We start from the raw sequence: 15,276 nt of genomic DNA, 5'->3' as shown, positions 1-15,276 counted from the left end.
AACCCTGAAGGCCAAGGCTGAACTGGAGGAGAGGATGTGCAGTGCCAACAAGGACAGAGACGAGCTCAGAGCCAAGCTCAAGGCAGAGGAGGAAAAGAGCAATGACCAACAGTCCAAGCTCAACATGATGAAGAAGCGATTGCAGTCACTAGAGGCCGTGGAGAGGGAATTCCTGAGGAGCCGAGCCAAAGAGGAACAAATCAAGGCCCCCAACCCAAACCGCTTCCAGCAGGAGGATAATAAAGTCAAGGATCTCACACAGGAAGTGGAAAGGCTAAGAAGAAAACTGAAGGAGATGAAGGTCGTCGAAGACGATCTGCTGAAGACAGAGGATGAATTTGAGACACTGGAGAAGAGATACTCCAATGAACAGGAGAGAGCCAAGGCCTTGTTGGACGAGCTGGAGATTTCCAGAAATGAGCTCTCCAAGTACCAGCTGGCAGAGAAGGAGTCATCCAACCAGGAACATATTCTTTACAAGCGCCTTAAAGAGGAAGAGGCTAAATCCAGTCATCTAACCAGAGAGGTGGAGGCCCTCAAGGAGAAGATCCATGACTACATGGGAACTGAGGACTCCATCTGTCGCGTGAAATCTGATCACACTGTTCTTCAGAGAAGGCTGACACAGCAAGAGGTGAGAAATAAAGAGCTGGCCAGAGAGATGGAGAACCTCACCCGTGAACTGGATAGATACCGTCGCATCAGCAAAACTTTACGGCCAGGCATGAACGGCAGACGATTCTCAGACCTGCATGTCTCCACAAAAGAGGTACAGACTGATCCAACAGATATTCTTCCTCCTAATTACAAGAGCTTAGCCCCACTGGAATGTGCTGTGGTGAATGGCAAACTATATGAGGAGAGTGACCCTGAGGATGACCCCAATTACAACGAGGTTTGTGTCACAAAATGCAACCCCTCTCTTATCAACAACGTCAACAACCTGAACAACAACATTAGGCGAGCCAGAGTGCCTTTCATGAAAACCAAAGAAAACCAGCACCCTATTAATGGCCATGTGGCAACCAGACAGAATGGGAATCATGTCCAGCAAGGGGATGTGGTTCTAACACACAGCCCTGGTCAGCCTCTCCACATCAAAGTCACGCCGGATCACGGACACAACACAGCAACCCTAGAGATCACCAGCCCAACCACTGAAAATGCTCAGTCCTACACCAGCACTGCAGTCATCCCCACAAGCGGAGCTCCGCCCAAACAAAGAATCACAATCATCCAGAATACTTCCATCACCCCTCCCATGAAAACCAAAGGCTCCACATCCTCGGACAGCCCTTGCAGCCCAGACCAAGCCATGTCTCCCTTCGCCATGGCTGCTTTTTCCCGAGCATTGACCCCTGACTCCTCAGGGTCAGTCACCCCTGACAGAGCCATGTCCCCCATCCAGATCGTCTCTGTCACCACAGGCAGCCCAGACCGGTCACAGCCTGCAGAGCCATTGGAGGTGACCGGAGGCCATGCCATTTTCCGTGTCAGCCCAGAAAGGCAGAACAGCTGGCAGGTCCAAAGGTCCAACAGCACAGGCTCAAACGTGATCACCACTGAGGACAACAAAATCCACATTCACCTGGGGAGCCCTTACATTCAGGCCGTTAACAGCACCTCAAGGCCCATGAGCCCCTGCTGTTCACCTGGGCAGGAGCAAAGAACTCCTGTATTAAACAATGGCACCCTGGCCAAAGGCAACAACAAAATCACCAGTAGCATCACTATAAAGCCCACCTCCTCCCCACTCCCGCGGCCACAAATTACAGTAAGTAACATCTATGACTGACCCAGTTCACCAAGCACCCCTTCCCATACTTTAAAGAAGTATAACTAGTCCCATCCCAACTCCAGTCCATGCTCCCAATCCCAAACAATCCATTCCATTTAACCCTAAAACCCCCATCCTGTTTAGTTGTTACTTGACTGTATTATACCCTTTAGAATGTTCAACCACAGCACTTTTTCTGTTTGCTTGTTTGTTTGTTTGCATTGTTTGTTTGTTTGCATTGTTTGTTTGTGTTTTTCGTTTGCATTGTTATGGCAGGTCATGGGGGGTGGGGGTTATACTGTGTGTGTGTCTGCATGATCAAAAAGTGTGGGGAGAAGAGAAGATCGAAAGCAGAATAACTAAAGTGAAAGTGCTAGTACTGAACTTCATTTTAGTCTTGGCTGACACGTGTGTGCACTTACTGTCCTCGCTTTTCATGAGATATTACCATGTACTGAGGTTATTCACGGATGTAACTTTTTTGTTTATACATCATATACCACATAAACTACTTGCATTTTGTTATGTTGAATATTTCTTTTTGGAAAAATTAAAACAGTTTAAGTTGTAATATGTTTGATTTCATTCGTTATGATTTTATTCATTATGATTTTATCATCAATGTCTGAAATACACATTCATGAATTTTCTTTGTCTTTAAACCAAGCATCCCTCAGCATGTGGCAATGTAATGCACAGTGTAGTTGGTTCTTGTTCATCACATGTGGACATTGCATGTGCTGTCATTTTTCCCTTTGTTGGTACTCACTCTTTAAAACATAACACATCTATGGGTTAATTCACGATAACAATTGAAGAGATGATAATGGAACATAACAGGCAAAACAACCGGATAATGAACTAAATCAATAGATCACATTAACCTTGCAATATGAAAATAAAATGATTTCACTCAAAAAGTCCAAAACACACTTAGTAAAAATCACACACTTTCTATACATGCTTGACAAATTCCTAAAGATTTAGGCAACTTCAAGCAAATTAAAGAACTCTTTTTACAACCGGGGCTCTGAGAACATTCAGAGTTTATAGGAGGGAAAAAGAATTCTGACATATGTTTGCTTGGCTGAGTTTAATTCATAGGCTGATGTCATAGTTTCTCCCGATATCCAAAACACAGAAATCCAGTAACTGAGAGCTGAGACTTGCATGGGTGAGTCTGCAGTCTCTCTCAGTGATACAATGGAAATTCAGTTGGGTTGAGTTAACTGTTTATATGACCTAAAATGTACATTTCTGTTGGTCATTGCTCTTTTCCTCCTCTGCCTTGAGCTTGGGACTGCACATTTTTTAACGGCAATCATATGAGAAATTATGAACAATAAACTAAAATAATTCATGCAGTACATTGGTTTTTAAAACAGAAATGTTGTAATAAAAAAACAACAACTGTTCTTCATCCAATTAAGGATACACATGATTCCTTCTTACAAAAAGTAATTTTTTGAAGGGATAGGACCTGGCCAAATTCTCTAAATGCAAAAGGAAAGGTGCTTCAATGTTTACTTTTTTATCTCCTTTAGCATTGGGTACAGATGTTGCAGCCTTTATTCAGAAGTGGTCTCTTGTTCAAGTATGCTACAAATGTTTTTACCTTTTAACTGCCAAATGACTAAAGGATTTTATCAGGGTTTCATGACTGATATGAACATGCGTGACATAGTCTATGCCTCTTTGATATTAACCATTTTTTATTGTCATGATACTAAAATAGCTTTGTAGACATCTAAATCTTCCTTTCTACTTTTCTAAATAGCTGTATACTTCTAAAATGATTAGATATTTGAAATGAAATCCTTGGGTCATTAACAGCTCAGTTTAATCAGCACTGCTGTGTAGGACAGCGCTGTCCGGGGTGGGGCACCACAAACAAATTGATAACGGTGTGAGGGGTAAAGTAGTTTACCCCCCCTTTACAGCACCCCCTACCAGAAGACAGTTCCAACGTCCCTGATCTGACTCACTATTAATATACAGCGCCGGCTATGTCAAGCGTTAAATTGATTCAGGCTGGAATTTTTTCACAGTCTGGAAGCTGGATCCCCCGCTGTCCATGTGAGCATTACAGTAAGTGGCAGTCTGAATGAGATGCTGTTCTCATCCAGGGCAGCTGTTTTATTTTGCCACCCCAATGTACAGTCAACTCAGCGGTGGCCAGAAAGCAACTGATCAGCTCCAAGTAAAAGAAACGTTTCAGAGATATTTGGAAATGGATAAAAAAATAAAGATAAGTAGATTGTAGTGAAGCTAATTTTCAATATTTCAACATCATAAAGACCATATTAAAAATGGTTCTCTACACATAAATTATGCCACAGTGATCTGCCTTAAGCTCTCTACATTCTTTTTATTATATTCTTTATTTTATTTAGAGCTCCTAAGTATACAACCAAATCTTATGTTCCTGTAGCTCTTTTTGCCCCTGATATTTTTATCATAATGATCTGGTGCAGTGGCTAGTCATCACCGGAGTGTGCCAGTGTTATAAGCACCTTGCTTTGTGCCAACTGAGAGGCGGATGGGAATTTAGTTTTTGCATGTGTAGTCTACAGAGACGCCAAATGACAGTGAAATTCACATAGAGCCTCATTGTTACGGACAATAAACCAGGAGGATAAAATAAACCATTTGGCCGAGACAGGCCCTGACTCCGCTGGGTGAGTGAAAGCGGATCCCTGAGAGAAACTGTGTCTCCTGACGCCTGTTAGAGACCCAAACAAATGCCATGTTTGGTTTCCATGGCAACACCTGTGCCAGCGCGTCTGTGAGTGAACTGCTGGCCCGGACTTGGCAAAGGGGAAGTGCTTACTCAAACTCCTGCTTTATGACTCCAAAGGGAGGACACTTTTAATTATGGGTCATTATACGTTAAAACTACATGCACTCTGACATGACCTACACTGAATTTTCTGGTACATTACCTCCACCACAGGCATGGCATAACCCAATTCTCAGATCCACGCTCTGCATGGACTTCATAGACATGGTTCAATACGCATATTTCAAATGTTAATTCTGAAAAACACTCCCTCATGCTGTTGTACCCGACGATAGCTGCTCATAAATCGGCCTCAATTTGTCTCTCTGGCTCTCAGGATGAGAGAGGACGGGTTTACAAAAGAGGGGTTGGATGGGAGGACGACTGATGAAACAGTCTGTAATCTCTCTCTCTCACTCTTTCACCTTGTCTCTGGAGGAGATGTGCACCTTAGAATTCCTCCTCCTCCATCTTTCACACTGCAGTCAAAACAGCTAAGGCAGTTATTTAAAAACCATAGGAGGCTGAGTTGAAAGGAGCTGAAATGATTGCAGGGTGATGTCAATCACAAAAGCATTCCCCTGCAGTGACCTCACTCCCTGGCATAGCAAGAGCGGGAGCATTAGATGAACGAGACTGATTGTGTGCAGTAAACAGCTTAGAGACCAGAACCCCACCGGAGTCGTTCAGAGTGGCTTTACACAGATCGGAGTAAATCGATCCAACACCTGTCTTACCCCTCGCCCTATCACCACTAACACCCCCCCCCCCCCACCCCCCAACCCATTCTAATTTCTTCTCCTGCACTCCTGACTTCATCCTGACTAACTCTCTTCCTGTACCCTTAGAGTAGAGAGTGTGACAGAAAAAATGAGCTGAAATTCAACAGAGATGAGTGATTTCAGTGCCAGAGAAGAGCTGGATCAAAAAAAGATGTCGTCATTCCCTGAGCACATGTGCATGTGGTTCTTGTTGCATGGTTGCATTGGTGGTTTATTGCATGATGTTTATGCTGTTGCATTGATCTATGAACCACAGCGCAATATAATTTATTCCTCTGTGAGTCTGTTCCCCTGCCTTGCCAGTCATATTTCATTTGTTTCTAGTTCTACTGTCAAAAGTACCAGCACACTGACAACCTTAAATGACGAGTCTGAGGGAAAATACCACTGCAGTATTTAAGAATATCAGTCATGGTTAAGCCGAAATGTTACTGCCACAACCCCAAACCTCCAGTCAGTAAGGGCAACAAACGTCAACCCTCAAGACTTTTCTTTAGTACTAACATATGACCAGGTATCTTTAAGACACCTGAACATCCAGGAAATGAAATACCCTTGCTCATTATTAGAAACGAACCAATCATTTTGTAGTTTGACAATAACCCATAACAGGACATGCACTTTATGTATAAAACAATAACATAACCATACACGATTGGAGCAAGAGATATTTTTAACCTTTTTTAACCGCTTCATTGATAATGCACAGAAGCCCTTTGGGCAGACGAGACAGCACCATCTTGTGGTGCACATTAAATATAATAATGAGATTCAACTGAAGGGTTCATTCTAACAGCTGTAGCATGTTGTTTTCTGGCATCTGCTGCACACAACATAATTGCACAATATTCAAATCTCTGCCCACACACCTTACAAATCTGATTAAGAGGAGTGAGCACTGGAAGAGCTGGGTGCATTCCTGACAACCCTTCTCTTTCAGGACTGTGTGGCCAGCATATACACTACAGCTCTGGTGCTAGTTATGACTGTTGATATATTGTGTTAATTTGCCCCATCCCTTTCTGGCTTTCGAACAGATACCTCTTGAAGCATTCCGACGCCCTGGTCCCACAAGGATTCCCAAACCGAAGCCCTATGGTGGATCAAAAGGGACAAACAATGCTGTCAATGCCGGGATAAGCAAGGCACCTCAGACATCACAGGCACCTCAGAATACAGCCAAAAATCTACCCAACAATTTAAATGTGGTGAACCGCTCAACAAAAACATAGATACCTTTTCACATGTTTCCGTCTCAGAAAACTTGTTCATCATCATCTAACCTTTTTTGTGTATCATTGGGGCTAAAAATATTGAAATCTGCAATTAGTTTTACCTATGTTTCTTCACTGTCTTTTAGATACCATTGCCAAAAATTGTTGTTGAGCAGACTGATGATATACGATCTCTGCCTATTTTCAAACTGCAACCCCTGCACACTTTAATGGAAAGCCGGACATTACTGACCATTTAAATTTCACAAGGTGCTTCAGTCCTTTTTTGTAACTGTGTACTCTGTTGCTGTCTTGAACACACTGTTTATGTAACTGTCACATCATTAAATCCCTGAGTATGGCATTAGTGATATGCACATCGTAGCAATAATGTATATAAGATGTTGTTGGTAGACTAATTAGTTTCCTATCTTCCTGTTCTATGTTAATGTCCTTGACCTTTTTAAAAATGTGACAATCACTGTAATTAATGGGTATGTTAATAAAGATTATGTTTTTATACTATACTTTTGGCTGGTTAATGGTAAGGGTATGGTCTTCTTAGCCCACTAGCACTTGCAGCTCTTTTTAAGGCTCATACAAATGGGCTTGCCATGCTGTGCTTTACAAACATAAACAGAGGCAAATAATAAAGAGTAGTCCCTTAGCCATTCTCTCATTAATGCATTCCATCTTTGCAACTTTTTAGGCCTTGCACACACTGTCCACTGTCATTGTTCACACTGTGTGGGGAAGTGGCGGAGCGGAGGCTATACTACACACGCCATCCAATCAAAATGTAAGCGGTTGAGCAAACATTGGCCAATCGTATTCAACGCGGCAAATTCCTGTAGGTGGCTTTTCTCCAGCAAACGCGGGACTCACTCAACTCATTTACCGCGGAGATGTTGTTATAGGTGGTTAGCGTTTTTCTGTTCACGGGATGGATGGTTGTAATATCGATAAGTACACAGTAATGCAATATACTTTCGTAAAATAATTCGTGGATTGCAATGCTGTGCTGTGTTCTTGCACAAACCGCAACTTTACCGAAGATAAGTCCTTGCTAACGTTTATTAGTCGAAGTATCATAACGTTACATGACCCGGTAGCCAGTTAAGTGTTACAACGTTGGCTATCAGGCAACATTTTGGAGCCCAATGATAAGTGTTTGCCAACATTAAATAAGTAGAAGGACAACGAGTATAGCGTCATGGCAAACATCTGTTTTGAAAGACGTGCCCTGGTCGAAATTCCCGAACCACAGCCAAAAATTGCAGGTGAGAACAATTTATATTTACTTTTTAATGCAACCATCCGCAATAAAAAAGCTTGCGCGCCATCTGTTTCGATGTACGGTGTAAGTTAGCCTGCTAACGTTGGCTAATACGTTTCTAGTTTGGCGCTAACAATTGTTTATCCCGTTCATTTCCCTCCATCAATGATCTGGCTTGCTAGTAGAGCCCTTTGTAAATGTATGTTAATACTATGAACTCCTTTTAGCTAAATAATGTTTAGAACATAACAAAGCTCACTTAATGTCATTACTTGATGTCTTACAATTTGTGAAATAACTGGCTGCATAACTTTTCACAAAAATGCTAACGTTAGCGGGCTGTTTTTCTAACCTTTGATTTCCAACTTAGCTGGCGCGAGAATCAATAGCTAACGTATTGCTGCTAGTTTTCCCCAAAAATAGCCTGCGGGCAGCGTATTAGTTAATGGCTTTTAAAAGTTAATTTTGTTGGACCGTAACGTTAACAGCCCTTTTACCTTTAACATCACTGTGCTCATGAGATATTACATAATTGACCTGTGTGGTGCATTTCTGAGTTGTCAAGTAAGTGGCCCATCAGATTTAGTTAGCTAGCAATGGGGTGCTAAAGCTGCTTGTTTGATACAGTTTAACGTTAGTTGGTTAGCTGTAGTTGACTAGGTGTTGGCTATCTGAGCTTAGCAAGAAGTTGAGTTAACTTGCCTAAGGTAGGGTTGGTCTGAACTTCGCATTTTAGTGAGTTCTTGATATATTTCTATTAACAAACTTACGTTGTGCATAGGTTACGTTGTTTAATTCAAAATATGAAATTAACATTATTGATGTGGCTATCCTTACAGCACGCTGTAGCTTTCCAAATAGCGAAGGCCTGTAGTTGAGGACAACACAGGCCTTTGTCTGTGTATGGTTTTTCTCAGTGAAGGAACACAAATGTACCATTATTTGTCTCTAATATCATATGTATTGTTGGCAGCCCGACAATAGGAAACGTTTGTGCCTGTATGCTCTTAATAACCAGCAAACAGGCTATAGGAATTTGAACCTTTATCAACTTAGAAAACATATCCCTGTATTGTATTACTTGACTAGATTTTCACCAACCACAAGGCATTTGGTGCATGTACTTTCTCATTGGAGTAGCCAATAAATGAATGATGTCTTACTGAATGCTGAGTCCATGCCTTTTTTAGAAATCTAATATTCTAGTCTCTTGCAGGTCGCTTGCGGAGGTCCTACATGGATGTTTTAAGTACCCGTGCAGGCTCTCTACCAAACAGCGCAGCATTCCTGTCTAAACGTGGTCGCCCGTGTATGTACAAGTGGACATCAGACACACACACACACACACACACACACACACACACACACACACACACACCATCCAAACAGTATTCAATTGTGTCCCTTACTTCCACTACAAGACAACTTGTAGCACAAGTGAGCTATCATGTCACCAGTTACTCTAATTCATTATGTTCTTTCCCAAAACACCCATTGAAATGAAATTAGATTTTCTTTATTTATTAATTGTAAAACAAGGTGTTATCACACTTTATATGCTAGTATTAGACAATGAAGGTATTATTCCATATCATTACTGAATACATATCATGTTGTCCTTGCAGTGGTTGCCTGCACTCAGAGGCAGTGGATTGGTGAGATTGACTCTCGAGGTGAGGAGGTGGAGAAATCCCCCACAACACTGTCTAGTCAACAGCTAGTCCAGCTCCTCAGCTCCCTCATCCTCCTAGAGCAGGTAAACAATTTCCGTCCCCATTTACCGCATGCGTTTTACTTCAAAATTTGTCCACACTAAATGATAAGAAATATTGTGATGAGCATGATTGTGTCATTATGTCTCCACTTGGTAAGAAGGAACTGTCTTTTGCAGGAACAGAAATGCACAGAGCACACCTCAAATCTGAAGCTACTGCTTGAGGACTTGCTTCAGAAGAAAGCCAGTGTTTACAGATCCATCCCCTACTCACGCCTAGGCTCTAACAGAGACGCTCACTGTTACAGAAAAGCCTACCCACACCTACTGGCGTTTAAAGTGAGTTTGCACAAATTTCATAACCAGTGGCGTAGGAAGGTGTCTGATTTTGGGGGGGGTGGGGGACCAATTGGATAGGGTTTTACTCAAGCAGTGAAGCACTATGGGTTGAGCCTAGAATGATGATTTATTTGCTTGTAGCGGGAAAGAGTGTATGAACTTTTCAAGCATGTTGGGACGTTTCCAGAGAAGATTCCTGCGTTATAGAAATAGGACGGTTTAATTTAACTGATCACTATTATGTGTCTGACAAGCAATGTGAGACTTCCCATGACACTACTGAGGATCTGAAGCGTGAATGGATTAAATCCATTGCCAGGCGTTTTGGCTTTATTGCTCTTCATGTGTTATGGATTTATTTGTTTTGGAAAAGGTTTTGGCGGGCGTGGGGGGGATCCACTGATATCCTTTCCCTCTATTTTCAATGCCGCTGTACATAACTGATGCTCACATGTTCACATTAAAATGTATAATTTGGCTATTCAGGTATGCTGACCTATGATTCCTTTTACTGTACTCTCAAATGTAACATGTCTTATGAGTCTTTTTTTTGATTTATTTTTTAACCCCAGCGTTCATGCCAAGAGGGTAGCCAGACATTAGAGCGATGTGGCGAGTGGGAGTCTCTGCTGGAATTTGCTCTGACGGGCTGGAGGTGCACCAGCGAGCTGCCCCAGTGGGACACGGCGAGCCACAACGTTATCCGCGAGCACTGCTACTCCATGCTGGCCAAGCACTGCAGCACCGCGCTCAGGCACCACCAGCCTGCACCCAGCAAGGTCAAAGAGATGCTCCGGAGGTGAGAGACTCACTTCATTTTCCCCATTGTGGTTTTAGTTTGACTTACACTAAATTTGCTTACATCTACATATGGTGTTGAAGAGTGAGGTTTTGAGAGCATATACACACACACACACATTCTAATTTTGGAATAATTCACCCATGCAGTTGATTGCATTTCAGATGGCTACGGGTAAATTGCATATTCAAATACTAAACATTCATGATGAAGCACTATCATTTTGTCAGCTTTTCCAGAGCTGTTGGGAGATGCAGGTGCCCCATCACAAATCTTGGCAAGAGATAGACTACTGTCTCTCTGCTGATAATTGGTCGTTATGACTGCTTGAGACCACTTCAGTTGCCATCAAACCAAAGTATTGGCACATAGCGGCCCTATCTCATGGCTGTTCACTTGTTCACATGTCAGCCAAGGGACCTATAAAGTACACACATCAACAGTCATCTGTTTGTTTTCTTAACATGCTTTCATGATGGGCTACAGGCCCATCAGGCCCAACGTGCAAAGCAAAATCATCTGGCATTCGTTAGCTAACTAACTTGATTAACTAACTGTACAAAGTGTCATGTTGGTCTCAAAGGTGTCAAACGTGACATGCTCAGTGGGAATGACACGAGTGTCAGGGTTCCCACGGTACCTGGAAAACATGGAAAACATGGAATTTATTTTTTCATTTTCCAGGTTTGGAAAAGTCATGGAAACTGGGCAAAAGTGAACACTTACATGGAAATTGAAACAGTTGTCCTGGAAAATGTTGTTGAATGATGTGAAAAATAGTACTATTGAGCACAGAATTAAGATGCGTTTATAAAAACCTTTACATGTGAACAGCTTTTACTGTTGATAGAAATGGATGATCCCATGTTGTAGATGTAGAGCATGCTCTTGGCATCCTTTCTGGTATATTGAAGTATAGTTTCGGATTGGTGGACTTCGGGAATATAGCCAAGAAACGTTACTCGCGATCTCAATAGAAGGGTCAAATACATACATTTCCCAGCCAACATGGGAGCCTTGACATCTACAGTGAAACATCTTACGCAAGTTAGGGTTATTGTTTTAACTGTGCAGTAAACCTGGGTTTATCAATGTTAGGTAGTAAGCAGTGCAATCTTGCTAACTAGCTGGCTGCAACTTGCTGATTTTTACCTTGCTTTTAAAATACTAGAACTATGTTTGATCCCCATATGCAGTTTTACTCATTGACTTTTCCTAAAACCGTGTTATTCACCACATTTAGGGGAGTTTGTTTTGAATGTGGATTCATTAATGATGGTTAGCAAGCACATGCAGGTCTCAGCAGGGACGGGAGGAAGAGAGGGCCGTGGGAGCTGGGTTAGAAACGTGTCCCTAAGGGCCGTACACCAGCACACTGCTTTCTGAGGGCCGTACACCAGCACACTGGGGTGAGAGTAACGGGATCGGTGAAGGGAGAGAGAGACGGGATCGGTGGAGGGAGAGAGAGAGAGAGAGAGAGAGAGAGAGAGACAGGTGATCGGTGGAGAGAGAGAGAGAGAGAGAGAGACAGGTGATCGGTGGAGAGAGAGAGAGAGAGGCAGGGGATCGGTGGAGGGAGAGAGAGACTTCTAGCCAACTTCTAGCATAGGTCAACCTCACAGTTGATTGTTCATCTACAGCTTGTTGCATTATTTCATGCATGAATATTATAAAAAAGACATAATCTCTAAGCATTTACAATGTAGACTTGACTGACACATCTTTTAAATCAAGTAAGTAGTCAGGTGTTCTAGGGGGTTGTGTGTGTGAGGGAAGGGGGGCGCTTCAGGGGCCTATAGATCATCACTTTATATGGTACCTGGAAAATCAGGAGGTAGCATGGAATTTTTTTTCAAGGCAAGCGTGGGAACCCTGGTAGTGCTTAATTAGCCATGATGCCACTATCGGGCCAGTGCAAGCTAGGGCTCTCCTCGGGCCAACCAGGGCTATGGCCTGGGGCCTCAAGCCACCATAACAAAAATGATGATATCACTTATTGTTACAGTTGCATTGGATCAGAACGCTCTCCTGAATGCTTTTATTTGAGTAAAGAGGTCTTACTCTTAATCTGGTTGATTTAATCTTACAAACTAAATTTCCACCACAAGAGAGCACCACAGTAAGGCCAGTTGCAATTTGGGCCTAAACCTGTTAGTGGTGTCCCAAACTTTACAAACCGCGATGGCAGTGGTGGGGATAAAAAGTGACGGTCACTCTTGACACGCTCTCAAGCCAACACCCTACTATTGCAACACTCCAGCATTTGCTGCCATTTTGTCACAGCTTTTAAAGACGTTCTAGTCTTTTTCAAGCAGTCATGATGAGTAATGTTGAAACTGTGCAGAGAGGAACATGTTGTCGTATGTTTATCTATGCATCATCTGTGGTCTATTTTCCCTACAAAATGGAAAGTAAACATGTTTTTTTCCCTAAATTTGACATTGCCAGGGGAGATGAAGAAAGATTTGAGGTGTCGCTATATGGAATTCCTAACACTTGGTTTGTCTTTTCCCCCCTCAGATTAAAAATGGCTCAGGGTCCCAATCAGCAGATGTCTTCCTGTGTAGAGGAGCTGAAGCAGCTTCTCAAAGACCTGAAACATTAAATGAAAGATTTTATACGTTATGTGCTAATTATCAAGCAAATGCTCAGATGGATTCCCGCCACCAATCCAAAGGGTGCCATGGCAACACCGTTGCCAGATTAAAAGACTGTGTGCAGGAAAACAAACACGGAGCCTGTCACCAGTTACCTCTGCACGCTGCGATGTGCACATGGTAACACTAGGGAAACCAGCTACCTAACTGCCTCATGGTATTTGTCTGATTTCATTTTCTAAATGAATTTCTATATGTCCTGAGGATATCCTCAAGAAATATGAATTTTAAGGAATAATTTTTGTACAGTAATTTTGCAATGGTGGATGTCAGAGAGAATGTGAACTGGCCCTGTAGCCTCCTTGTTACTTGAAATATGTGTTTTGTTAGTCTTGAATCTGAATTTTGTTGTGCTTTGTAAATATATTTTGTATTTATATATAAATGTAATGCTTGTTGCGTGTTTTCTTTGTCTTGTCCTGTCCAGTGTGGCACCTTTCAGTTACTCAAGTCGGCTGGACAAGGCGTGTTGAACTAATTTGAACTAATGCTAATGTTATTGGGTAATTAGTATTGGGTGATTGGTGATCTCTGGTTTTGTTGAGGTATCTAAAAGGGATGTGTTGATGAACTTTAAAAGTCCAGTTGGTGATTTTTAGGATTTAACTTGAATTTATTTATTTGGTTATGTTAGTATTGTTATATGCATGCATATGAAACTTAATGTAGGTTAAAGGCAAGGTTGTAATGTATGGTGTGAAAGCAATCCAGTTGTCCCATCGTGTGCTGCAGTTCTCTTTTCTATCGCAAGGGGGCGATAACAGTACATTAGCAGTGGCTTGCAGTAATGATCTTTCACTCATACTAGACTAGACAAAGGCTACATGGGGATGCAACCGGAGGAAAAGGCATTCATGAACTGCGGAAAGAAGAGTGGATATTCTCTCCCCTACTAGAGTGCGATTGAAAGAAGCGTTGAAGAGATGATGGTACTGTCTGATCATGCAAAATTAGCACTGCAATCCAAAAGGGTCCTATTAACTTCTAGATTTAATCTTCATTGAACCAACAACTATTTAATACGTTACAAACTATTTCAACCAACATTAAGTTAAATCTGCCGGGTTTGACAACCATCAGTGCTTAAGAAATCGAATAGCCTGATTTATTTTCCCCTTACCTTTTATTATTTCTTATTTGGTAGGAAAGTAAGTTTCACAGCCCTTGCCATTTTTTTCCCCCAATGGGAGGATGGAGGACTAGGCTAAAGAGGACGGGTAAATGGGGTGTATCAATGAACAATTGGCTGGGCCTTGAAGCTAGACTTTGCCATTAATATTGCTCACACACGAAAGAGTCTGTTGGGATAGCCTCACAGTGGGGACATTCGTTCTCCATGCCGACCCTGTGGTGTTGGGAGTGTCGCCCGAAACGACAGAGGGGCTGTCGGTAGGCCTGAGTAAAGAGCCGTGTGCTCGCTGCGCTTAGGCCGACCTGCGTCCTTTTATATTGTGTCATTAGACCGTCTCATTTCAGTGTTGGCTCTTAGGCAGCTTATCAGCGGGAACACTGATGCTGTTTTTATGCCTGCTGGGAAGCGCTTGTGGCGAATACGTGTCCTCAGTTTGCCTCTCGCTGGGAGAATAGCTATCTTACAAACAACCGCTATGCTCTCTTTCTCGCGCTTTCTCTTTCTTCTTACACGCTTTGGAGGGGGGTAAACTGTCTTGTGAGATGGTTTTGGTAAGATAAAGAAACATGCCGTGATCCTAGTATGGAGGAATCATGGGATGTGTAACTAAGCAGTTATCTAAAATGTAACTGTAGGACTAAATGTAACCAATCCAACTGGTTTGGGTCTAGAAAAGCTAGAGACGGTCTGTGAGATTCACTAATTAAAACTAACACACACATTCAAAATGTAATGTTTTCTTAGTATTTAGCTAGCAAAACAACATTCTCAGAAATAAAATCCCTTCGAAACTTTCTCCATGTGGTG

The 15,276-nt window shown here is 42.3% G+C and overlaps 1 protein-coding gene across 3 annotated transcripts in view; it reads left to right on the top strand.

Moving 5' to 3' along the window:
* Positions 1 to 7,079, top strand: part of filip1l (filamin A interacting protein 1-like) — a 78,684-nt gene extending 71,605 nt beyond the window's left edge. For all 3 annotated transcript variants that reach the window (XM_080834834.1, XM_080834833.1, XM_080834835.1), the window contains 2 exons: positions 1 to 1,774; positions 6,376 to 7,079. The exon at positions 1 to 1,774 is cut by the window's left edge and continues 1,029 nt beyond it. In XM_080834834.1, coding sequence (XP_080690960.1) covers positions 1 to 1,774; positions 6,376 to 6,570 — 1,969 coding nt within the window. In that variant the 3' untranslated portion in view covers positions 6,571 to 7,079. The remainder of the gene's footprint in view (positions 1,775 to 6,375) is intronic.
* Positions 7,080 to 15,276: the final 8,197 nt, after the last annotated feature.

Source organism: Sprattus sprattus (assembly GCF_963457725.1).
Source record: "Sprattus sprattus genome assembly, chromosome: 3".
Lineage (NCBI taxonomy): Eukaryota > Metazoa > Chordata > Actinopteri > Clupeiformes > Clupeidae > Sprattus > Sprattus sprattus.
This window is presented reverse-complemented; position numbering and strand designations above follow the sequence as displayed.